Here is a 27,513-nt window from a genome sequence, read left to right on the forward strand (position 1 = left end):
CTCATCTTCTGTATCCGAAATGAACAGCTAGGCAAGTTCTCCAACAAACACGGCGGGTTCCCTCTCGTCATTGTCAGTCAGTCTTGTTGCCGGGGGGCTGTTCACCCATGATGCCGGCTTTCGCGAAAGCTTGGACAACAGTCGAAGCAGATACCTTAGCCCAAGCATCCACAATCCATTCACATATGGTGGTGTAATTCGTTTGGCATTGCCTCCCAGTCTTAGTTGCATTTGGTTTTTCGCAGCGGCTGTGAGATGGGCGCGCATGGAGTCACAGATCGACAGAGACGATGACGTGTGAAAAAAAAAAAAAAAAACATCCGGTCTCTTTACATACACCTCACTCAGCCACTTTCTCATTTTCTCCTCGTCCTTCCAGCCCTTTTGATTGGCCTTAACGATGACTTCGGCTGGAAACCTTTCTTTAGGCACCGTCTTCTTAAAAATCACCAAAGGTGGCAGTTTCTGTCCATTACCATGGCAACCAAGCACATCAGTAAAAGCCGACTTCTCGTGCCCCGTTGTGGTTATCGCTACCGTAATGGTCCCCTTCTCTACAGTGTGGTTCACCGGGATGTCGAAAGTGAGCAAAAGTGAGCGGCCCCTCGTCCATGTTAGTGATGTGGTTGGGCTGGATGTATTTGTCGGCAATCTTTTTACTGCAGAAGGAGCGGAAGATGGCCAGCTTTCCCTTGTAATCCGCCGGAAGTTGCTGCGCCACGGTAGTCCTTGCCAGGATGGATAAACTCAGCTTCGTCTTCTTGAGTTGGCGTAGCTCGTTTTCCTGCTTCCTCCACTTGCGAACCATGGATTCATTGATCTTGAATTCTCTCACGTCTGCTCAATTCCCATGTTCCTCTGCGTAACTGACAGCTTGCAGTTTAAACTGTGCTTCGTAAGCGTGTCTCTTTGTTGGTGCAGTCATTTACTGGGGTCCTTAGCCAAACCGATGTTGTTTTGCACAATGCACACCAAGGCGCTATATACCTACTGGGGGCCTGCCTTTAGCGTCCTTCACACCCACCCTTCTCCCTTTACGTCCGCATGCTGTCAGTCACGTCCGCCTTTCCACTATATAAGCAGTGTGTCGGCAGGAAATGCTCCCAGTCAGTCAAGCGGAGCGCTCGTCACACAACAACATTTATAGATTTTGGAACTCGGTGCACACACAAGGCGCACTGCATTATAAGGCGCCCCGTCCATTTTGGAGAAAATTTAAGACCAAGAGTGCCTTATGGTCGTGAAAAAACAGTATATTTACAATCCATAATGTATCTTTGTTCCTCTATTTATGCCAGTGAGGCATAGTGACGGACAGAACAAATGAATTGTCTTCTATTACAACCCCAATTCCAATGAAGTTGGGACATTGTGTTAAACATAAATAAAAACAGAATACAATGATTTTCAAATCATGTTCGACCTATATTTAATTGAATACACTACAAAGATAAGATATATAATGTTCAAACTGATAAGCGTTATTGTTTTTAGCAAATAATCATTAACTTAGAATTTTATGGCGGCGTTTCTGGGTGTTGTTGATAAATGGCTTTTGCTTTACATAGTAGAGTTTCCTGTTGCACTTACGGATGTAGCGCCGAACTGTATTTACTGACATTGGTTTTCTGAAGTGTTCCTGAGCCCATGTGGTGATATCCTTTATACATTGATGTCGGTTTTTGATGCAGTGCCGCCTGAGGGATCGAAGGTCACGGGCATTCAGTGTTGGTTTTCGGCCTTGCCGCTTACATGCAGTGATTTCTCCAGATTCTCTGAACCTTTTGATGATGATATGGACCGTAGATGATGAAATTCGTAAATTCCTTGCAATTGTACATTGAGGAACCTTAAACTGTTTGACTATTTTCTCACGCACTTGTTCACAAAGAGGTGAACCTCGCCCCATCTTTGCTTGTGAATGACTGAGCAATTCAGGGAAGCTCCTTTTATACCCAATCATGGCACCCACCTGTTCCCAATTCACCTGTTCACCTGTGGGATGTTCCAAACAGGTGTTTGATGAGCATTCCTCAACTTTCTCAGTCTTTTTTGCCACCTGTCCCATCTTTTTTGGAACATGTTGCAGCCATAAAACTCTTAAGTTAATGATTATTTGCTAAAACAATAAATATCTGTTTGAACATTAAGTATCTTGTCTTTGTAGTGTATTCAATTAAATATAGGTTGAACATGATTTGCAAATCATTGTATTCTGTTTTTATTTGTTCAACTCAACGTCCAAACTTCATTGGAATTGGGGTTGTAGATGGCAGGAAGTAAATACAGTAACTAATGTATCCACTTTTTGTGACATTTTTGTTTGTTGGTGTGCCGTGAGATTTTTCAATTGTAGAATATGTTCCTTACCTCCATAAGGTTGGAAGTCACTGCTCTATTCAGATCGTGTATTCTAACCAGTCAGGTCAAACCATCATTACAACTTGACAGAAATAATGGGTGCAATTAACTTACTTTAATTAAATTAAATGACTTCACCCACACCGAAACTTTAGAGCATGATTCGACAGAACGGCGGCATGTTTACGTCCAACCGTTCGTGCTACCGCTAGCTTGCTAGGCTACATAACATTTTATTGCCTGCTTGTGAGCCGTATCGTATTAAAACTACATGAACACACCTCAAGCAAGCCTTAAACCAACCTCCCCTCCTCTCCTGTCCTGAGCACCGGTGACAACAAACACACTTTTTCCCCCATTTTGTCCTTATAATACAAAGTCGGCACACTCCACTCTTGTTGTCGTCGCCACGGTAACGAGTGTATCCGGTCGCATTTGAGTTAACAAGATAAAGTCTAATGATCGTAAAAAACGGGATGAGGTAGTATTGGAATACAATATTTTATTGCAGTAGTCTGACATAGTGGAATCGTGAAAGAGCAAATGTTTTTGTCTTGTAGTCTGATGGGCATTACATGTTGTCTGTCTCGGACATGTTGTCTGTTCCACACCGCCGACATCTTTTTTTTGATAAATAACTTAATTGGCCGTCAGATAGTTACAGTACTACGTCAAAAGACACGCGACGAGGCTATAAATAAACTAGCCTTTGGATTACAATATACTGTGAATGCGGCGACGCGGAGTTAATGTCTTTTGCGGAGTCATTGATCGGATCGACGAATTATGACATTAAAGCCGATCAGCATAAAATGGTAAATATCGGTGATAATTGTAAAAATCGGTGTGAAGTCTAATTCCAACATTGTCACATGCCTTTCACGCCATCCAACATCAAAACAAATGAAATATTTATCAGGCGCTAGTTTTAGCCGCAACGCGTATTAAAGGCTGTGAAAGGAAAGCAAATCTGAGATGTTCAAATGGAATGATGCTTTCCCGCTAGCCGTCCCTGATGTTTCCCATGAATACTTGATGTGAGTGTTGCCACATTAAAAATGCACACACCACAGGCACTTAAATGTAAATGTGACCATGTAACCAGCAGTGTATCGGCATCCTGGCCCATTAAATATGAATGAATGAATGAAATAGACCCTGGGCTTCCCCCCCTATGCTGCACTCTGTTTCCAGCACACAGAGGATTCCTTCTGCATCGATGTTCTCACAATAGGGTGTTAAAAGACTGTACCAAAGGACATCAAACAAACAAAAAAACAGTTTGTGGGATATTTTGTACATTCATGTGACATGTAAATTAAATCATTTCTGCTTTTACGCTGATAAATGTTTTAAAAGTAAAATTGTAAATTTAAAGCAGCACAACTTTTCTAAGAAACATTTTTTTCGCCAATGGCAAAGAATGGAAATAGGCAATAAGTCATTTGACTCAGGTCTTGTTTTTGAATATAGCTCACCAAAAAAAGCCAAAGAAAAACCAAACACCCTAGTCACACCTTTGACTCTTTGAATAAGTGCAATAAAAGCCTTAAAAGAATCTAAACAGGCACCTGGAATGAATCCTTCTGACGCTCGTGTTGTTAAATAAATACAATAAAGAGTGAGCATTATTGTCTGGGATTGGATCCCATTCAGGCGTCCCTAATATTGTGCGTTTTGTCCCCTTCACGCGACAACAGTGATTCAGTGCCATTTCATATCATACGCCACTAACTCAGGATACCTGGGGAATATCGTAATAAGAATAAAGAAGGCTATTTACATTGTTTTTAGCCTCCTGCGTGCAAATGACGGTGGTGACCTTTTCCGGAATAATTGCTCTCATGAATATTGTATATTCCCCATTAATGTTTCCCGTTAAACGTTTTTATTGTTCCAGCCCAACGGGAATCGTGCCGTGCCCGGCCACGCCCACCACATTTGGACACATCCGGGCAGCCAACGGTCAGGGCCAGCAGAGGCGCCGTATCACCTCCATCCAGCCACCGTCGGGGCTCCAGGAATGGCTCCGGACGTTTCAGGTGGGCAGTGTTTTTCCAGGCTTAAATTTAGGCAGAGTTTGTATCTTTATGATCATTTGCACCCATGCCCACTTACTGGCTCCCACATATTATTATAGAATTTTCACAGTGGTAAATAGTGGTTGACAAGTTTAATTTAATTTAAAGTGAGGCTCGGCTCCATGCTCTTTGCGAGTGTTCGCGTTTTGTATTTGCGTGTTTGACTTTTCTTCTTAAATCATATATAGTGGTATCTTGCCTTTTGAGTGCCCCATCGTACGAGTCGTCGGGGGATACATTTTTTTGCTTTGTGTTGCGAGATAAAATTGGAGTAGTTTGTAATCTCCTCGCATGTTGGCAAGGAGAGCCAAATAAGTCAACACACTTTCGGCCATTTTTTTGTTTTTGAACGCAACAAAATAGTCACGTAAATACAAAATAAGAACCCTCGCAAGGAGCTGCTGTAAGCCACACCTCACACACTGACACTGAAGTAACCTACTCCAGATCCTGCTGTCACTTACTAGGCCCCACCCCTTAAGGGTACGCATCCAACACACAATACTACAGTATATACAGTATTTTCACAAAAGCAGTTCTAAACATTCTCTTGTTTTTATACATTACAGTACTATTTTCTTTATTAAAAACGTGCAGTGGATCTGCATCCTTGTAGTTCGGCACAATAAAATTTTTATTTCAATTGTTTTTGGGGGTTTTTTTTCCAACAAATGTTCTTTATATCTTTTGTGGGGGAACACTTATTGGCAGTTTATCCCCCGCTAAGTCAATTTTTTTATTTTAATTTTTTCAGTGCAATTATAATGGGCGTCAGTTATCCGCGGTTGTTCGCGGGAGATAGGTGTAACGATATAATGTAAGTGTGTACACTTAACCCCTTAGGAGTTTAAGTGCTATTTTTAAGCTTGAAACAGTGCCGTTAAGTTGAAATTCTTGAAAAGAATGAATGTGAAACCCAGGAAGTTGAAATTGAAAAACGCCATGTTAGCCCTAGATTCTTGGCTAAAATTAGGCAAAGGCAAGACACAGAAAAATACTTATTGACTAAGAAACAAGTATCCGCACTGGAAGAGTCCTTATCTTTTTTGGGGGTGACACTGCTTCTTTTTTTTTTTTTTTTTTTCCTCCCCTCTCCCCCCCAACTTCCTTTTTTTACTTTCAACTTAATGGCAGTGTTTTTGCAGTGTAGGGGAGAGGTGAGGTTTTTTTTTGTTTTTTTTGGCTTCAACATATTGCCAATAAGTTGAAAGTCAAGACATTTGAATGAGGAAGTTGATATTGAAAAACCACCCTGGAAAAAAACATCACATTCTTCTTCTTTTAGACAGCAAACGACTCGACTGACTCAACAGTACCTCTGTTAGTTGCAGCCAGTGATTGAATAGGTTTCCTAGCAATCGGTTGATTGTTTTGCCCATCCCTATTTATAACGGGGCTTTTCAATAGCTACTTGGAAGCATGGAATGCTTTTAATTTGACTCCCCTGGAACTAAGATGTAACTGCAAACATGTTCATCTCTGAGTGTTGACAGATGAGAGTTGAAGCTGCTCATTACGGCTGACTCACAGTGACACCGGTGTGTGTCTGTGTGTTTTTTCTGACACGAGTCCTCGGGGCAGATTTGAGTCTTTTCATTGTCAGTTTCTTGGTTGTACAGGCAGCTCAAAGCCAAATGTACATTCTGTGCATTTCCCAGTCCCATCTCGGCCTGTTGCGCTTTGCGGGGAAAAGAGAAAGCGACGACGTCACACAAGTAGAATGGCACAGGCCTCTGCCAAAGTTGAGCAGCTAACAAAAGAGAGAGAAAAGTTTGTTTGCACGAACACGTTGTGGCGGGCAGCATTTTTGCAAGAACGAAGCAGTGGATGACAATGAATGAATGGCCTTAGTGTTGACTGACCAAGTTGTCTCCTGTTTCAAAATAAGCACTTGTTGTATTTGAGGATAAACATCCTACAGATCTAATATTTGATCAATTATTTCCACACACTCCATACGAACTTATAGTATGACACAACTTCTGTGATGAATAAAATTCTTGTTAGCACACAGTTGTCTGAAAGTTATTTGACAGAACATTTTGGCGATAAAGATGGAGTTTGACTTTGGACTGCTGCCCGAGGTACCACTGATACGAGTATAGTTACCCAGGCTTACCGCCATGCTCTATCACAACCATCTTACTTTTGTACTTAAGGACCTGCGCAGACGTATGATCACCATGTCACTTTGTTGCTCGGACATTTTGGTTGAGTTGAAAGTCCTCTGTAATTTGGACGACTGGAAGACAAGATCCCAAAAAGACATGATTAGTAATTAGTGGACTCCAAGCTTTGAAACCTCAGTGCAGAGTCGTAAAGTCGACTAATTGCTTCAACCCTTAACAACAGCCCTTGGTCAGTAAGACGAATCGTCACATCTGTTGCCCAGTAGGATGACGGGAATGCTTCCTTTTAACTGAAATTGGAAAAACAGAACAGAAATTCTCCAGCGTCATATTTTCATTTTTTTCAGTTTGTAAATTAGCTAGCAGACTAATATCAACTAACATAATGAGAACTTTGCACCGGCATACTCTGAGATAAAAATACAACATTGGGCAGTGCCATTATGATACCTGAAGAGGGGTGATGCTTCCATTTATGCCATATTCTTAGTAACTAAAATATGAAATTTCTCTATGGATACCTTAAACACTGTCGTCTTTTTTTTTTTTCTTCTTCTTCACAATGCTAACTGCGCCCCACAGTCCTATATAGGGTTTTACCACAAAAAATGTGTCCAAAAGCACTACTTCTCTCTACATTTGTGACCATTTTATCCACAGCCTACTTGAAAATAACTCCTAAATAACAGCTCAGCTCAGGTCCAGACACATTGGTTAGGGGAGTTCCTAAAAAGGTTGAAAAGCTCCATAAATAACCAGAGGGCCTGGTTGACAATGCTTATACGATCAGGATTTTTGGGGCCGATCAGCGAGTTTAAAAAAACGATAACCCATCACTGATCCAATCACAAGATGGAGAAATGTGTCTCTTTAAATGACCTGTTCATTTACGGTATATACTTGTGTACTTATTTGCTCAAAAAATATTTACAATAAATAATGTATATTTGTTCATCTATTTATGCCAGTGAGGCATAGTGACAGACAGAGCAAATGAATGGTCTTCTATTAGATAGCAGGAAATAAATACAGTAATTAATGTATCCACTTTTTGTGACATTTTTGTTTGTTGGTGTGCGGTGAGATTTTTCAATTGTAAAATATGTTCCTTGGCTCCATAAAGGATGGAAATCACTGCTCTAGTCAGATCGTGTATTCTTATCTGTCAGGTCAAACCAACATTACAACATGACAGAAATGATGGGTGCTAACTTACTGTAATTAAATTACTTTATTGTAATTAAATAACTTCACCCAAACCGAAACTTTAGAGCACGACCGAACGGCGGCATGTTTACGTGCAACCGTCAGTGCTAGCAGTAGCTTCCTAGGCTACATAACGTTTTGTTGCCTGCTTGCGAGCCGTATCGTATGAAAAGCACGTGAACATACCTCAAGCAAGCCTTAAACCAACCTCCCCTCCTCTCCTTTCCTGAGCACCGGTGACCACAAACACACGTTTTTCCCCATGTTGTCCTTATAGTAGTCGGCGCGATCCACTCTTGTAGTCGTCGCCATGGTAACAAGTGTATCCGGTCGCATTTGAGTTGACAAGATAAAGCCCAATGATTGTAAAAAAAACGGGATGATGTGGAATAAATGTCTTTTGTGGAGCCAATCAATGACTTCATTGATCGGATCGGCAAATTATGACATTAAAGCCGATCAGCATAAAATGCTAATTATCGGCCGATACCGATCAGGCCGATAAAAACGGTGTAAAGTCTAGTGACATAAGACTGTTTTGCTGGATGACTGTAGTGGAAGAAGAGGAAGAGGAGGAAGGAGGGGAACTGTGGCGAGAACGAGGGTTTTGATCAGCAAATGGCAGGAGGCTGATAAAACACTCAAGAGGTGAAAACACTCATCTCGGCATCATATGCCAGGCAGGGAATTCTGCGAGCCTCCGACACCATCGCAGCGCTCGTTGGAATGAGGCTGACGAGGATGTTGTGCTGGAAATGCGTGATTGGAATGCATTGCAACCAAGCAAAAAGCATACCGGGACCACAATGGAAACATTAATGCAAGTGGTGCAAATTCTCCTCACTGAGTGAACTACAAAAGTAAAGTCAATGGTGGTCCACCTCATTATATTTACGGAAACACCCCCTCCCCCATACACAAGGAAAAATAGATTTTAAAAATCCTATCCTAATATTTCAATATAACAAATAAAAAAAATATCAGAAGTAGATATAGAAAATGCCAGGGAAAAATCATATTCATTGGAAAAAATACAAAACATTAGACAAAAACAAAATATTATTTGAAAAATATACAAATAGAAATATTACAAAATAGACTAAATGAGCTAAGATATTAGGGGGCAAATACCACATTTTGGGGCAAATTTAGAAAACAAAGTATTAGGCAAATGTTAAAGATACACAAATCAAAAAAATACATAACCGATGAGAAATGGGGTGGAAAGAAAATAGTGAAAAAATACAAAAAGATCTGACAAATATATTTGGAGAAAAATATGACTATTGGGAAAACCAAAATATCAGTAAACAATACAAAATATAAGAAGAGAAAAGAATGTCACGAAACATAGACGAATACAAATATATTAGTGTAAAAATAAAAGAAATCCAAAATACTAAAATGTTCGACAAACATATTAGGGAGAAAAATAGTTATTTTATCCGTTTGTTATATGGACATCACAAAAACATTGGGCAAACCAGCTGGATTGCTTTGTGTTTTAGCGTTAGTGCTAATTCTCGACACTTGTCCACAGGAGGCTTATTAGAAGGTAAATAAATACAAGAAGGTAAATGCAAGAAGGTAGATAGAATATAGATAGACTATTTTTAAAATCACTCTCCTACCAGGTAGTTCCCTTATTACGCATCTAAATTTTCATGGCAGGGATTCGTGTGCATTCATCAATTTTCTATACCGCTTATCCTCACAAGGGTCGCGGGTGTGCTGGAGCCTATCCCAGCTATCTTTGGGCGAGAGGCGGGGTACACCCTGAACTGGTCGCCAATCAGTGATTTGGAAAACAATACAATATATTTTTTTTAAAATAATAAATTGATGAAAAATACTCAAATCACAAATGTGGCACTGTGTGATTTTATTTTTCATGTTTATTAGAGGAATCTGCTTGCTGTCTTTCCAATTTGAGGTAAATCTGAAGCATTTCCCTTGCTCCAGATTTATGTCATACTTGTTTTTTATAGTATTCTATATTCATACACAAACCAAAGTACTGGTTGCCGGCGTGAGCCACAATTTCCATCCGGCTGCTAGTACGTAATCATTGTCAGTGATGTGTGCTTTTCCACTTCATGAGTATGCATACTGATGTTCCACTTTGCGTGTTTGCAGCCTGAAATAGGCGGGTTGCCTGCAGCCATCTTCTGCAGCCACCGCTTCGTAGGGCACGTCGAGAGTGGTTTAGTCTTATAGACGCCAAACACAAGGCGGCACATCCACAAGGTGCCCGAACGACAGGCTTACATAAGCACCCAAATAACTCCCGCACGGCCCATAATTTCTTTTGTGGGTTCGCATGGCACCTTACAACTGCATTGGGTGGTACGGTCTGCATGAAGATGGTGTTTAACTAGTGCAATGCCTTGGTGACACGTGTACAATTTAACCAGAGACAAAGAATTTATGATAAAAAAAATATCTGAAGATACCCCCAAAAAAGAGGAAGATACCCCCAAAAAGAGGACGTCTAAATAATCAAATATTGGAATGAATGCGAACCTTTTGGGGCAAACATTACAAACATTCATTCATTCATCTTCCGTACCGCTTATCTTCACTAGGGTCGCTGTTTCTGGGCGGGGTACACCCTGAACTGCTCGCCAGCTAATCGCAGGGCACATATAAACAAACAACCATTCTCACTCACATTCACACCTACAGGAAATTTAGAGTCTTCAATTAACCTACCATGCATGTTTTGGGGATGTGGGAGGAAACCGGAGTACCCGGAGAAAACCCGTGCAGGCACGGGGAGAACATGCAAACTCCACACAGGCGATGCCGGTTTTGAACCTGGGTCCTCAGAACTGTGAGGCAAATGTGCTCATCAGTCGGTCACCACACCGCCCATTACAAACACATTAAGACAAAAAAAATAGAAAATTATGATATGGGGCGAAAATATATTATGGTTAATAATAGAAAAAAATGCACATCTGTAAACACTAATTACAAAACCGCTAGGCAAAAAAATAAATATTAATAAATATTAAGGGGGGGGAATAAAAATGTGACAAATGTAAATTTTATGACCCAAAAACAATTTTTAAAACAATTAGACAAAAAAGACAAAATATTAGAAATACTAGAATTTTGTTTGTTTGTTTTTAAACGCTACATAACAATTAGATGACAAAGACAAATATTGTTAATTTGTTTTTAATATTTGGTGGAGATGTGATACAAAAAACGCATGAATTAAATACAATTAAATAATGTCAAATATAATGCAAAAGCAATGAAAATGCACAAACGTATGAGACAAAAATTACAAAAATATTATGCTCTAAAAGTTTAATTAGGAAATGATACACAACTAATAGAAAAAATATACATCTGTTAAAAAAGATGACAAAATTTAGGAAAACATGGAAAAATTTTAGAAAATGCCAAATTATGACGAACAAAATCATAGACAAAAATATGGTACAAATATTAGAAAAACTGGAATTTGTTTTTTAAATACACATATATTAGATAAGATTTTGGTGAAAAAGACGACATACTAAGACAAAAATATGTAAATAGAAATAATGTAATAAAACAAATGTGATGACGATTACAAAATGATTCTTTAAAATGCAAGAAAAAAAAAGAGGGAAAAAATACAAAACTAAGAAAAATAACATCTACGAAACTAAATCCAAATATTAGGACCAAATGGAAAATCTTACCAAAAATGCTAAGTTTTGACCAAAATACAAATTAACATATATGGCACAAATATTAGAAAATTAATTTAATATTTTAAATACAAACCTATTAGACAAAAATATGATAAATAAATATACATGAATAATAATGCAATTTAATAAAATATTACCAAAATATTTTTTTACAAATACAAATGACAAGAACAGAACAAATGTATCAGGACGAAATATCTAACACTACCAAATAGTCTGTTGTCGTACTAGAGCGGCTCCAACTACCAGAGACAAATTCCTTGTGTGTTTTTTGGACATACTTGGCAAATAAAGATGATTCTGATAGTAGACAGTAAATGTAACAATATTAGGCGGGGGGAAAATATTTTTGACAAATAGTAGACAAAAAAATACGACTATTAAATGAGAATCCAAGCTGTCTGTGTTTGTCTTCACTGTGTGAGTCGCGACCTCTTCTTTGGTTTGCATCTTTCTGTTTGCTGTTCCTTTTGCACATCGGATGGGAGAAACCAAAACACTATTACTACTCAGTGACGCTAAATACTGGAGTACCGATAATTACAATTTGACACGGTAATGCTAAGTCGGCTCAGGGATAAATTTGACATGCTGCATTGGCACAAGAGATTAAGCGAAGGCAACTGAAACAGTTCCAAAGTCACTCATTTTAAGTACCTTAAAAAAAATTCTTTCCCTGCACTGATTGTTCAAAGCAGGTCCCAGCAGTATAAGTGTATAAAAGCTGTTTCCATGGACACCACCTCTAAACGTCTTTTCAATGCAGGAATGTGTTTGAGTATCTTTAAATATATAATATATATGTGAATAGTCTTTTTTTTTTTTTTTTTTTTTTTTTTTTTTTTTGGCAGAGCTGGACTGGCCCTGAGAAGCTGCTAGCGCTGGACGAGTTGATTGACATCTGCGAGCCCACGCAGGTGAAGCATATGATGCAGGTCATCGAGCCGCAGTTTCAGCGCGACTTCATCTCCCTGCTGCCCAAAGAGGTGAAGAAGAAATACCCCTCCATTTCAATTCACCACATTTCTCGCCACACGTGCGCACGCACACACACACACACACACACACACACACACACACACACACACACACGTCTTTTACCTCTTCATGGCCCTTGAATGGAAACACCTGACATGTTGCTAGCGCTAATCCGACTGCAGGGCTTGCATCATTCACGGTGACTCAGAGAACGAAAGATGCTTGTTAAACAGCGGAATCCATTGTATATTTGCTCTCTCTGATCAAGGACGTACAAAGCCCACTTAAAGCCGAGTTCAATTCTGATATCGTGGGCTATTTTTTCTTCCAGGTTTTCCAGATCCCAAAATATACGACACGAAAAGATCTGCTTTTCAATACCACTCCCTTGGGGTGCTGAAAATTTTTCATTTTGTAATTGGGATGTTGCATACATGCAAATCAGTCATCTTTTGGCGAAATTCGCCGTTTTGAACTAAAAATAGGACATTTACGTGAATCGTACAGATCCGATGAGTTTTTCCTGGGGGGGGAGGGGGTCGCCGTCATCATAGGCTGTTTCGTACTCCTTGAACGCTGGCAGCTAGATCCATTCCACACATCCACACACAGATGTAATTTCTGAATATTACTGCGCGGTGGACTAATATGCGAGCGCATTGGCCTGAGGTTTGGGGCCTGCTTTCGATAAGTCACAGGAATTGACGAGACCAGAAATAACATTTCCGCCGCTTCTGCTGTTAAGAAGTAATGGTACTTTTACTTCATTACAATTATCTAAATGTCGCTCACTACTTTTATCAGTTATTGCTTTGCTTATTTATCAACTATTTCCTGCGTGAGACTACGATTTCGAATTCCGCATAGGGTGCTGTTTGCTCCAATCCAATTTAAGCGCAAGTGATGTTTAAGTGTAGTTTACCAATCAAAGAAAGTCACATCACCTCACACAGCGTCTTCTATTGGGCTTCCCGGGCATGGGTAACACACTAGATAAGCCAGCCTGGCTGATCGTCGTGCCTACGTGGCGGCCATGTTGGGAAGGTCGTTGTTACCATGAAGGCAACGGCGCACTACTCATGTTTACATTTAGACGAACAAAAACAACAGCTTTCATGTATTGTAGTATTTGTCGGGCACTCTCTGCCCTAACGTGGATATTTCAGCCCACTTAACACCGTGCAGTAAATTGCAGATGTTTTGTTGTAGTTCTGGCTGTGCATACACACACACGCATGGGCACGCACACACACAGCAACATCAGAATTTGCACATTCACCTTTTTTTGTTTTGTTTTGCTTTAATTGATGTTCATGCTGTGATTAATGAAATCAGAAGTTACTATTTACTCAATACTTGAGTAATTATTTCACTGTGTACTTTTTTCTCGTAAGTAATTTTTTGGAGGACTGTCTTTTTACTTTTACTTGAGTCACATTATTGCCAAGTAACAGTACTCTTACTTGAGTACAATATTTGGCTACTCTACCCACCTCTGGAGCGGACATCCTCTATTGCTACTCTTATGTTTAAGCAACATTTTTGCTCATCACATCAGTCAGTATCGTATTTGTTGCACTGGTCTCTTGTATTTTCGCGTTGTGGTCCTGCGGGTCATGGCCCTGGTTGTGGTCCCAGCGGAACTGCGAAGCACACGTAACTTCGGCAACATGATCTGAACCGCAAGTACGTCTTGTATTAATTTGGAAACGCGCCTACAATTATCTTAGTTTACGGATGTTAATGTTAAATGTGTTAAGCGACGGAGCGATGTTAGGGATTGTCACAATACAATGAACTAACTACAAATTCAGAAATGGCCAATAAAACCAGAAAAATACTGTCCTTAATATTTTCCTGAGGATGCATTTGGGATTAGCCTTTGAAGTTGGTAATAGTGAAAAATGAAGTGAAACAGACAATGATTTTAGTCAATTCTTCTCCAGAATGAGAGTGTTTAAAGAGGGGGATGCTATTCATGTGGCACAGCTTGAAGCAGGCATCAGGTGCAGGTGGAGATCGGCCTGGCTCAAGTTGGAGGCCAAAACAAAAAAGCAAAGAAATGAGGAAAATTAAATTTTAACCTTAAATTGGTACATCAACATGTACTTGAGCAGTGTAAATGTTTTTCTGTGTGAAGAAAATTTGTTTATTTTGCCTTATTCTGCTCTTCATTGCTTAATTTGTTAAAATAACAAATTTCTCGGCCCGGGTGATTTCCCCCAACCAACCAACCCCCCACCCCAACCTCCCTTGTTTCTTTTGTTTTTTTTTTGTTTGTTTTTTTGGGGGGGGCTCACCTTTTTCATGCCTTTGGTGTTTGCATGTCTGACGTTAACAAAAACACTATATTGTATGCTACGATTTATTTAAAAAAAAAAAAAAAAAAAACGAAACCCAAAATCGGCATATTAGAATGATACAGATTCTAAGGCGCTTGTTGTTTCCATTTCTGTGGCCTGAAGATGCAAATATATTTTAAAAATAATAATAAAATAAATTTTGGGGGAAAGCTTCGTTAAACACATTTTTAAAAAAGATTACTAGGGGGGGAAAATATTAGACGTTAAATAAAATATGAGAAAACAAAAAAATAAAGGTGAAAAATACACAATAGGTGAGGAAATCAAAAACAATGTTAGGGGGAAAAAAGTACAATATCAGACAAGAATATAAAAAATGCAAAAACTATTACAAAAAATAGATCAAACACTCAAATGCTCGAAAAGGAAAAAACTGAAGAATGTAATGAAAAACTAAAATATGACAAAAAATTGTATTAGAAAATACAATATTCGGAAAGACAATACTAAAATTTACAATATTAGTATTAATTTCAATACATGAGACATAAAATACAAAATGTTTGAAATTGGTATATTACAGAAAGTATTACATAATACACCAATATAATCAAAGAATACAGTAATAGATGAAAAACCAAAAATATTACAGGGGAACACAATTAAAAAATAGTACATGAAAATACAATGGGAAAAATATCGTCATTACTTGGGGCTGCCGAAGCCATGTTTCATAGCAGTGTAAACGCACGTCTTGTAGTTAGCCGAAACTGGCGCAATTAGCCTCGGGATCTGTTGACCACATTCTGAATTTGTCACGCGATGGTTAGTGATGGTCTCAATGTTTTCCAATAGGTCCCGTGATGAAGCCAGTGATGGTCTCAATGTTTTCCAATAGGTCCCGTGATGAAGCCACTATTCTTTTACTCTACACGACTGATCAAGCTGAGCCGGTCTGCATTTAAGGGAAAAAATAAAAATACAAAAATTCAGTCAATGGCATCATCCTTGTTTACTCTTGTTTGTACACCACGTTCTTTGCTTCAGGTGCTTTTTGTTCCCTGATTGTGCCTTTCTCACATCTCTTCGCCATTCCCACAGCTGGCTTTGTACGTGCTCTCATTCCTGGAGCCCAAAGACCTCCTCCAAGCGGCCCAGACGTGTCGCTACTGGCGCATTCTGGCAGAAGACAACTTGCTGTGGAGAGAGAAATGCAGAGAAGAAGGTGTGTTCTTAATCCTCTGCAGTAGCAGCAACATGTTGCTGTAAAGTCTTTTTGAATGACCTTGAAAAAGTCATCTTTGTCGTCGTCATTCTCTCTCGCCTCACCACCACCAGGTATCGATGAGCCTTTGCCCCTCAAGAAGAGGAAAATTGTCAAGCCCGGCTTCATTCACAGCCCCTGGAAGAGTGCCTACATCAGGCAGCACAGAATAGACACTAACTGGAGGAGAGGGGACCTCAAATCACCCAAGGTAGCTTTTTCCTTCTTATTGATAACTGTAAATCTTCGAGGAAATGAATGGACCTCAATAATTTCTATGATGAACTCTACTGTGAGTGCCTACATCTGACAGCACAGGGTAAAGACTAACTAAAAGAGAGGGGAACTCAAATTTCACCAAAGGTAGCATTTTCCTTCAAATTGATCAGATTAAATCCTAAATGTATGGACCTCATACATGTCGCCAATGAAATCCACTGGCAGTGACAGTAACATTAGCAGGGGGGACCTCAAATCCCCTGAGATAGCATTTTTCTTCAAATAGAATAGAATAGAATATTTCAGAAAATTAAAACTTCCAACAATTCCCCGATGAACTCCACTGTTCAGTGCCTCAAGTGATCTCAAATCACCCATGGTATCCTTTTCCTGCAAATTGCTAAAATAAAATCTTATACAAAATGAATGGCTCTCATTTACTGGATGAACTCCACAATGAGTGCCTACATCCGGCAGCACAGGATAGACAAATTATAGGAGAGTTGACCTCAAATCACAGACAACAGCATTTTCCTCATAAACTATAAATTATTTTAGAAAATGAATGAACCCAGATCAATTCCCTGATGATCACCACTGTTAAGTGCCTACATCCAGCAGCACTTGATAGACACTAACTGGAGGAGAGGGGACCTCAAATCGCCCGTTTTGATTTTCTGTCAAACTGATATACTTAAATCTTATGGAAATGAAATGGACCTTGAACATTTCCGTGATGAACTTCACTGGGAGTGACAACTTTTAGGAGAGGAGACCACAAATCTCAACCAAGGGTATTTTCCGTAGGATTCATAAGATTAAATGTTATAGAAAACTAATGGACCTCAAACACTTCCCTGATGAGCTCCACTGGCAGTGAAACTACTGGAGGAGAAGGAACCTCAAATCCTCTAAGGGGGCATTTTCCTTCAAATTGATAAGGTTAAGTCTTGTAGAAAATGAATGGACCCCGAACATTTACCGGATTATCTCGTACTCTATGTGCATTCATCCGGCAGCACAGTTTAGACACTAAGGTAAACACACAAAGACAATCGGCCTGTTTTTGGGGCCGATTTTGCCCTTTTCCAACTAAGCACGTCAAATGCCAGCAAATCTTAAATCTTATGAACTTATCCTATAAGATTGTCCTTAGGGCTGATTGATGCGTGTTAAGAGTGTATACGTCCTGGTTTCAGAAACAGGTCGGGGCCGACAAGCTTAAATAATGAAGGTGCTCGATATTTGACCAAAAGATTTCACGTGTGGGGGAGAGCTGACTTCTCCAGAGTCATGACACCCATCAAGACACGCACCCTGACTCAACAAAATCAAATGACCGTAAATAAAAACAATAATGTTTTACCTGGTCTTTTTTTGTATCAAAATGGGTTCCCAGACGACAAGAAGTATTTTCCAAATCAATTAGTTTTTTGAGGCCAACGCCAAGGCTCCCGGGCTCCTTCCGGAACACTCGGGGAAACATCGCCGCAAAGCCGGAGGTGTTTCTTCTTCTTCTTCGGTTTTGTGAGATCACATGTGATCGTGCAAGATTTCGAGATGCACGGTGGAGCAGAATCTTAGTGTGTGTGGTTTTCTGTGTTATTATTGGAGAATACCGCACACAATCCGACAAAAACTGTTAAATGCCATATTTCTTTATCTTCATGTGTGGGGTTTGTCACAGATAGAAAATCTTTTAAGATTTAAAAAGTCCATATGTGTATACCAGGCCTAACTGGAGGACAGGGGACTTCAAATTTTAAAACGGGCTTGACAGCTGTGGATGTAAATGACTGCGCTGTGCTGAGCATGCAGCACCTGTGACCAACCTGTCGACTTCAATGATAACCAGTCACAGCATGCAGTGCTGGCTACTACACCTGCAGCACTTACTGACATTTTACGCTGTTTCTTTGATGTTGAAAAAGTGATTGGTCTTTCTCGCTCTGCTCAGGTGCTGAAAGGTCACGATGACCACGTGATCACCTGCCTTCAATTCTGCGGCAACCGCATTGTCAGCGGATCTGACGACAACACGCTCAAAGTCTGGTCAGCTATCACGGGAAAGGTAAGTCTTCAGACCTGGTGTCCAAAATCAGTTTCTGCACAAAAAGACTGGCAGACCACAATGGCATTAAGGAAGTGTGCAAACCTCTGCCAAAGCAAAACTATCCGAAGCATTTACACCTGACTACCAGTACATACATTACACCATTTATTTGAGCAAAAAGGAAGAATACAGCATGGACTGGTCGCCAGTTAATCACATTGTGAATGAGACATTGATTGCGAATTGATCCCAGTCAGTGTGGCACGATACACTTCGATGTATTTCTTACCACCCCAACTGTATGAAGGTCAGGTATCTGAAACACTACACTTCTACTTATTTTCAGGGCGATTGTGAGTGAGACATTGAATGGGAATTGATCCCATGCTAGATGCCCATAAGTCAGGTGTGTGAACCACAAAAACACAAAACTTCCCTTCTGTAGCACCTGTGCAGGGTCAACTCTAGCCAAAGGCAGATAGGTCACCAGATGATCACAAAATGTATCCCATATAAGAAAAATTATCCATCCATCGGTTTTTCTGCACCGTTTTTCCTGTTCTGGGTCACGGCACCCAGCCTAACCCATGTCTGACCTGGACTGGTCGCCATTCAATCATAGGGCGATTGTGAACAGTGAAATGCTGCACAAGCCAGCTAGGTGGGCACTGCACGGTAGACCTTCACCCGTTTTCTGTACTGCTTATCCTGTTCAGGATCATGACAAGAAAGGCTTAAGTACACCTTAAACTAGTTGCCAGTCATTCACTGTGTGACTGTGAACACGACATAATATGTGAACCACTACATTTTGAATGACTATTAGACTCATTTCATTGAAAAGCCAGGATGCGTTCGGCCATACTGTGCCACTCCAGTCCTGTAGAGTGGGGCTGTAGTAATGCAGACTACAAAATGGATGCCAACGACAAGCTTTATTTCATCACAGCTCTGTCTGATCATGTAGGACATCTGCAAGCACTATTGGTATTCCAAGCTGTTGCTAGTGCAGCTGTATAGGTCTCGTGGTGCGGCATTGTGTGGTGTTGGTAAAAGACAAAGGACTGTGGAATGTGAGGAATTTGTTGTAAATCACTGTAGCACCACTGTTGTTACAGAGCTTTAAATAACAATCCTCTGTTCTCTTTGTTATTGCACACTTACGCACTGTTTCCTGGCATGTTTACTTGGCGGAATTAGATGCAGTTTCAATGACGAGCTGCAAATTTCCCCACTGCTGCAAAGGTAGCTCACGTCCGGCTTCAACAGGAAAGAGAAAGAGAGTAGGAGTGGAATTAAAACCAGTCAACCATTTTGGCGCAAATTGCATGTCCGTGCCAATAAAAGTGCAGTGTATAAGATACATTAGGATTACCACCATCTGCATGTAGTAAGTTCCACACGGTCAGCAGTCCTTCACAGTCTGTCACAGGGTATTTAAGTGGTCGGCCGCACCATTTCACACACTTGAACCAATATATCGGGACATCTGGCCAGTAAAAATCTATCTGACTGATTGTTCTTACAAAAAAGGAAGTGCATGACCAGCACTATACAATATATGGACAAAAGTATTGGGACACCTTTTTTTTGTTTTGTTTAGTTTTTCCAACTACAGTAAGTGGGAAAATGAAGACAATATGGGGTTGTTCACCCAACTTCCACTCCTCCCTGGGAAGAATTTGGGGTGTGTTTTCTAGAAAACAAATGGACTGGGAACCTCCCTGAGGAACTCCACTGATAATTGGATCCTACTGATTGGTGTTACTTTGGCTGCGTCATCGTGATCAATAAACCTTTGCAACCCGATAATTAACAATCATGATTGTGCCATTAGTTCTTATATAGATGTAGGATACTTGTTCCATCAGCCGTGTGAGAAATAAACCCATAGGGGATAATAGAAGTTAAGTTACCAGTTTTGCTATCATAAAACAGGTTTAACTGTACAATGGAAAGTTTAAGTAACACTTAAACCACTTACACTGTGTAAAAAATAAATTAAACTCAATTAAGGTGTACTGTAAACAAACTCTTCTACTTGGGAGGAGAGTCTCATCAGCGTGTACTGTAAAAACTAAAAACAGATATGTTTAGGGTTAAGGTCCTGGACCACAAAAAGGCCAAGTTTGGTGGTTGAATGGTTTGTCAGATTGCTGGTTTGGTTGGTGGGTTACTTCTATAGTTAGTTTATTCATTAGGAAGTTGGTTGGTTAGTTATTTAGCTGTACTAAACTTGTCATTGACTTTAGGTGACTGATAAAAGATGTTGGTTGGTCGACTAGTTAGTAGGCTCGTTGCTTGGCTAGTTGTTAGGTTGCTTGGTTAGTTTGTTAATTTGGGGTTTTTTTCATTAGTTGGGTGGCCAGTTAGTAAGTTGTGTTAGTTTATTAGCAGGAATAAATTTCATAAATTTTGGTGACTGAATAAAGGTGGCGGTTGGTTAAGTTGTTTGGTCTGTTAATTAGTTGGTTTGTTGGTTATTTGGTTGGTTGGCTAGTTTGTTAATTGGCTTCATAGCTAGTTGGTTTAGCCATTTGGTAGGTAGTGACCACTGTTGATAATTAAAATGTAAGCATAATAAAAGTTGACTGCATGGTAGGCGAGTCTCATCGCGTAAAAACTGCTCACTTTTCAGTGTATATCACAGTCATCCTCTGTGCCATCTCTGGTACCCTTGGAAGAAGCCATAAAACAAAAAGCATAAGATACTTCCTTTATCCATGAACACAATCCTTTATATTCTCACTGAGCTGAAGTCTAGTGGGATTTGCCCTATGTGATGCAGTTATGCGCTGCAACACTTTAGGACAGAGGCTTAGTACAGGTTGCACAGTAATCTTCCTCATGCTCCGTGCAGTAAATCCTCTCCGCCTGTGACAAAGCTGGTACGTTCCCATGTTGTATATACAGCAGCCTCTACCCACACACTTTTAATTGAATGCATTGAAGATCCTGTAATAGAGGCACATAATGGAGACAAAAAATGCACAAATCCAATTGATCAGAAGGATTTCCCGTAAGCACGCTAATCAATTGCTAATCTAGCGCGCCTAATGAGGATAAATGAGGGTGTCGTCTTTATTAGACATTTGTCAACCTACGGGAAAAAGATGCGTTTTTGGTATTAACGTTCACACTAAGGCCCTTTAAAACAGGGATTCGCTACCTTTTTGGGTCTAGGGGATTCCTTACACTGGTGCAGCAATAGAGCTAACACAATACCCCGCAGATGAAAAATGGCAACATAAACAGTAGAGATTATTTCACAGTTGACATTTTTATACCGTACAACAATATATATCGTTATATCGTACGGCTCTAAGCCCAACTAAATTTAGCATGAAGAATTTCCTCTCCACAGCATTTTTAACTTATGCGTAACAGCGTAACATATGGCTACTTCCTGACTTGCTGTTATTCGTGGGGTTGAAATCCCCTAACTATTTCAAAACCTGTTAATGTTACAAAACACGAAGAGCAGGTTCATACTGATCTGTTAGCATGAAATGTCTATGAGTAGCATGCTGCTTCTGATTGAGCTTGGCAGGATGGTAGGGACACAGCAGACCCCCAAGTTACGACTTGTGGAACCTCTGAGGTCCAGGGACACCGGTTAGAGAACCACTGCTTTAAAATAGTTCAAATTTAATGTTGTACATCCCTTTTCCCTAATAAAACGACTTGTTTCCCCAGTGTCTGCGGACGTTGGTGGGCCACACAGGTGGTGTGTGGTCATCGCAGATGCGCGACAACATCATTATCAGCGGCTCTACCGATCGCACACTCAAGGTCTGGAATGCAGAGACGGGAGAATGTATCCACACCCTCTACGGGCATACCTCAACAGTGCGCTGTATGCATCTGCACGAGAAAAGGTGAGGCCACTTGCTATAAAACAACAGAAACACTATTGGCACTTCTGGGATAGGGTTGGTGTCAAGGACCAGAAATGTGGTTCGGTTTGGGGTAGTATTTAAAATTTGGGCCCTGGAGAGAGAAATTATCAGCCAACAAAACAATACAGCTCGCCCTTGAGTTTTTGCTCTTCGGATAGGTAAGAGTGAGGGGGGGAAATTGCCTGTTCTGCACCTTTTATCCTTTATGCAAATTGTAATTCGTTCTTGGCCCTTTTTGCCCTTCTGCAAAGTTTCTAGAAAAAAAAGCATATCAATTAGTTTTTGGACTCATCCTGCTGACAAAACCAGCAAACAAATGGCAATTGATGTAAAAAGTTGCTCGGAGGAAGTAATGAGTATTCTGCTAATGTTGTTGTTGTTTTTTGGCATAATAGCAGCTGTAACCTGACAGGTCAAAAGAGCATCTGTGTCTATGTGAAAGTGAGCATAGTGGCCATTAAACAGGCCCTCTTTAGTGGAGCCCCCGCTCACTCATTCACTCCACAATTGCACCGGGAGTCCACAATTGCACCGGGGATGCTCCAAAGTGCTCTTTGCGCCCCAGGGCCCGCCGAGGTTTTGTGTAGCTTTTGATGACTGGCTCGGTGGGATGGCTCCAAGCTGTAAAGCAGATGGTGAGTACTATGGTGGGCCTTCCTCTCCATGTCGCGAGGTCTTTTGTAATTATACAGCATGTTTTTTCCTACAAGGCCTGCGAACGAAGTGATGCAACTCAGCATGTTATCAAGGAATGTGTATCATCAACCTGATACCAGGGGTTCCACTAGCTTCTAGTAAACAGATAGACATACTTAATCTATTATGTCAACAAACGAGTAAGAAATCCACCCTATGAATAGAAAAGAATTGAGACGAGAGCTTTATTTGTCACTGTCACAGGAACAATGAAAATCAGTTAAGGCATCTCACAATTTGGAGCATTGAGATAAAAAAGAAAAGTAGATATATGAACACTATCAAAAAGACACAATTAAAGAACATAGAAATGTTCACATTTGGGAGACTCACCATATTGCGATATGGTATTCAGTTATTGCACAGATTGTGATCAGACAATATTGCACAGTCTTTCATTATATTGCACTTATATGTGAAGGGGGTGTGGTGTTAGTCATAAGCTCTTACTGTAGGTTTTAGGGGGCAGATGCATTTTAGTGCTTGGTATTAGAATCTGTTTTTAAGCCTCGTGGTTCTAGACTTTGTCCTGTGGAATTTTCCAGATGGAAGGGGGGAGAAAAGTGAGTGTCCAGGGTGAGAGGGGTCCTTTATGATTCCACTGGCTTTTCACATCAGTCTGCCAGTGTCGGCGTCCTTGAGGGTGGGTAGTGTGCCTCCAATCACCCACTCCGCTGCTTTCACCACCCACTGCAGGTCCTTTCCCGTTCAGCAGCTGGACCAACTTGTAAAGCAGTAGATCAGGAGGCTCTCCATGGTAGATCTTTAAAGGTTTATCAGCATGTGTTGAGGGCGCTCGGCTTGGTGTAGTTTCCTGAGGAAGTAGTCTTTTGGCGTGCTTTCCTCACCTGATGGGAGATGTTGGTTGACTAGGTGATATCTGCCAAGATTTGGACTCTGAGGCCCTTGAAGCTTTCCACCCTCTCTACCTCTTTCCCATCAGTAAGGAGGGTGGTGTGCTCAGTTCTTTTGGATTTCCTGAAGTCCATGATTTATCTCCTTTGTCTTGGCTGTTTTCAGAACCAGGTTGTTGATTTCACACCATCGCTTGAGATGCCAGACCCACTCCCACTCGGCTGACTCATCATTGTCCTTGATCACTTCTACAAGCGTGTTATTGTCAACAAATTTGACGACGACGTTATTGTTGGGGTGAATGGTAGAGCAGTCATATGTAAAGAGGAAGTAGAGGAAGGGATTGAGGACACAACCCTGAGTTTGTCGTCTTGTTCAGGATGAAAGTGGAGGAGGTGGTGTTGTCCATCCTGACATTCTTGGAACTGTTGCTGAGGAAGTCCTGTATCCAGGTGCACAGTGAGCTGCCGATACCCAGTGGTTTGCTCAGTTTGTAACCAGTTTGTGCGTACAACTATTATATGGAGAGCTGAAATCCACGAACAGCATCCTTACATAGGTGTTAATATTGTCTAGGTGCGTGAGGGCTATGTGAAGTGCTTTATCTTCCACAGCCTCTAAAAATGTGTCTCCATTCTGTGTGCTCGAGGGTCTTATGTGCAGCTTTTAGTTGTTTTTGTACACTCAAGTGCAAAGCTTAGTAGAGAGGAAGCTATAAGTTTCAGGTTGTCAAAGCTGCAAAGAGAAACGATACGCCGCAGAATGAGTGAAAAACAATAGTATCACGGGCTATTGAAATTACCATAGGCTATTACTTTTAAAAACAGAATTCCCGAAGTCTTTACAGGCACAGATTGGTCGGGTGGTTAGTAAGGTGAAATGTGGTTGGGCTCCTGGATCACAAATATGTTTTTTTAGCCTCACATCACAAACATGCACACACACTCCCAGTGTCTCTTTGAGTCTCAAAGCAATTCTGGAGAGTGTGACGTTTTTGTGTTGCCAGGGTGGTGAGTGGCTCTCGGGACGCCACACTACGCGTATGGGACATCGAGACGGGCCAGTGTTTACATGTCCTCATGGGCCACGTGGCGGCAGTGCGCTGTGTCCAGTACGACGGGCGGCGGGTGGTCAGCGGTGCCTACGACTTCATGGTCAAAGTGTGGGACCCAGAGACGGAGACATGCCTCCACACGCTCCAGGGCCACACCAACCGGGTGTACTCATTACAAGTGAGCCACCGACCTGACACGACGCCATCTTCATGACAAAATGGCCACCATCTGAAGTGAATCTGTTTATTTTAATTCAGTTCGACGGAGTCCACGTGGTGAGCGGCTCGCTGGACACGTCCATCAGAGTGTGGGACGTGGAAACGGGGAACTGCATCCACACCCTGACGGGCCACCAGTCCCTCACCAGTGGCATGGAGCTCAAAGACAACATCCTGGTGTCTGGGAACGCCGACTCCACCGTCAAGATCTGGGACATCAAGACGGGCCAGTGTCTGCAAACGCTGCAAGGTTGGTTTAGAGTGATACGTCAGGGTGGTCCGTGGCATTGTTTTGTCCTGATTCACTTTCACTGCATTTATACGTAGGTGAGACTTCAAAATAAATCTTAGGGGTTTTTTCGTGACATCGCAGCTGGTAAGGATAGCACTTTTTTAAAATGAAGAATGTATAAGTTAGCAGATGGTCCCTGGAGCGTTCACACTTGAAGTGAACCGCACCAGAGTTTAGTTGAAAAAGGACTAAATCCACCTTCAAGTGGTCTACTACAAGTGGTCTATTCAAATGGTAGTTCACACTTGGCCATACAAGGTTCAATAAGGTTCAAAGAAGTGACAACAAATTTGAGTTTAATTGAACCAAATTTGTACACGGCCGTGGCATTCACACTGGTACCTTCAACCAAAAGACGAAATTGTCTCGAGGAGACGACAGTTATAATTTGTGATTTCCCAACGCTTTCTGCTGGGATTTTGACGCCAGTCCTTGTCTTAAGTCCGTGTAGCATTCACACTTGAGCCGAAGCAAACTGAACCGCATCAGAGTTCGCATCCACACGTTTGAGTGATCTGCTTGTTGGTTGGCTCCGATGGTAGCGTTTAGACTTGACCAAACGATCTTCACTATCGAAGAAGTGGCATTCACACTTGAGCCACAGTTAACCGAAATGCACCAGAGTTCACATGCAAAATGACTAAAAACATCTCTTCAAGTGGTCTCCTTGTTGATTGGTTCAGATTATAGTGTTTGCACTCAACAAACTTATCAACTCAATTTTATTTCTAGGGCACTTCAACAACAACTGCAGTTGTAACAAAGTGCTGTACATATATTAATTAAAATAATTAAAACAATAAAAAATCCTTTTTTATTTTCTAAGTAATATACAAGAGCTCCCTTTGCATTGACATTCAGCATCATTGTTGCACAGTCCACATGCTGTGTGAACCAATTAGTAGATGACAGAGAGGAGTAAGAGCAGTATGAGAGTGCTAGGCTCATTGATGTCTATGGCCGGGATACTGAAATTGTAATCTCGAGATCACAGCATGCACGACGTCACTCACGTTTGCTGCGAGCCAAGTTTGAATGTCAACAAACGACTGCAGTTTTCGAACAATTGACAGTTTGTCCGCTTGTGAGTAACACACATACAGAAGTAGGGTTGGGCATTGAGAATCGAGAACCGATTGGAACCGGGACTAACATTCCAGTTTTCCCGGAATCATTCAAATTTAAAAATGTTGGTTCACAGTTTCGATGCCCCGAATAAGAAGTGTCTTAACTTTGTTAAAATTGACCAGTCGCCTCAGTGCAACACTTGGAATAATATTATATTGTGCAAAGGAGGCTTTCACGATGTGTAGCATCTGATGCGCTCCGAGCCTCAGCCTACACTGCGCGGAGCTTCAGTGAAGTCAACTCTCAGTCAATTGGGTGAGTGAAAAAAAAAAAAAAAAAAAAAAAAAAATGCGTCTTTGCAAACATTCAGACAGCTAACAAGGTAAACGGTTGGTCGCACTTTTGCACTGATGGCTTTTAGCGTTTAGTTTATTCTTCAAACCAACGTAAGCGCCAATGACAGGGGGGAAAAAAGCTTAACATTGAGCTAAAACTTCACCGTAGCAACTTTACATCACAACGAATTGGGACAAAATTGGGACAAAAAAGTATCACAAACACTAACCATGTGCCTCATCGGTGGGTAAGGAAAGGAATCAACGTTTCATAGCATGTCGTTCCATGCATTTAAAAAAAATCACCAGTGCTGTGTGAAGTGACTTTTTGTACCAAAATGGTGAGTTCCGGTGTGTACCGTTCAAACTAAAAGGCTACAAGCTACAAACAGGAAGTCAAGTTAAAACTTGCACACATGAACCCTTTGATTTGATAAAACAGTCCCAAATAACGATTTTAACAATGCTATATTTAACTTTTAGCTGAAACATTAATTAAGGAATATTAAGTCAATTGGATTAGTTCCGCACACATTGCCTTTTAGTTCATAGGTTTGATAGCGATAGAACCCCGAGTCAAATGTTCATTTTAGTCTATGCTGCGGGCTGCTAAGAAAATGCATGTTCATAATTTGGACACCCTTTACTTAAACCATGCAAACATTTTTGGCCCAGCCCCCTAAAACAATCTGAATCGAAAATCGTTTGGAACCGGAATCGAAATAAGGAACCGGAATCGCTCAAATTCAAACGATGCCCAACCCTATACAGAAGGAATGGTTCAATTCTCC

The 27,513-nt window shown here is 40.8% G+C and overlaps 1 protein-coding gene across 1 annotated transcript in view; it reads left to right on the forward strand.

Moving 5' to 3' along the window:
* fbxw7 (F-box and WD repeat domain containing 7) overlaps nt 1–27,513 on the forward strand; it is a 42,022-nt gene that overhangs the window by 9,295 nt on the left and 5,214 nt on the right. The window contains exons 3-10 of the mRNA XM_061680737.1: nt 4,262–4,403; nt 12,339–12,473; nt 15,870–15,993; nt 16,107–16,243; nt 18,209–18,322; nt 22,001–22,182; nt 24,761–24,986; nt 25,067–25,277. Coding sequence (XP_061536721.1) covers nt 4,262–4,403; nt 12,339–12,473; nt 15,870–15,993; nt 16,107–16,243; nt 18,209–18,322; nt 22,001–22,182; nt 24,761–24,986; nt 25,067–25,277 — 1,271 coding nt within the window. The remainder of the gene's footprint in view (nt 1–4,261; nt 4,404–12,338; nt 12,474–15,869; nt 15,994–16,106; nt 16,244–18,208; nt 18,323–22,000; nt 22,183–24,760; nt 24,987–25,066; nt 25,278–27,513) is intronic.

The sequence above is a fragment of the Phycodurus eques genome, chromosome 6 (assembly GCF_024500275.1).
Source record: "Phycodurus eques isolate BA_2022a chromosome 6, UOR_Pequ_1.1, whole genome shotgun sequence".
Classification (NCBI taxonomy): Eukaryota; Metazoa; Chordata; class Actinopteri; order Syngnathiformes; family Syngnathidae; genus Phycodurus; species Phycodurus eques.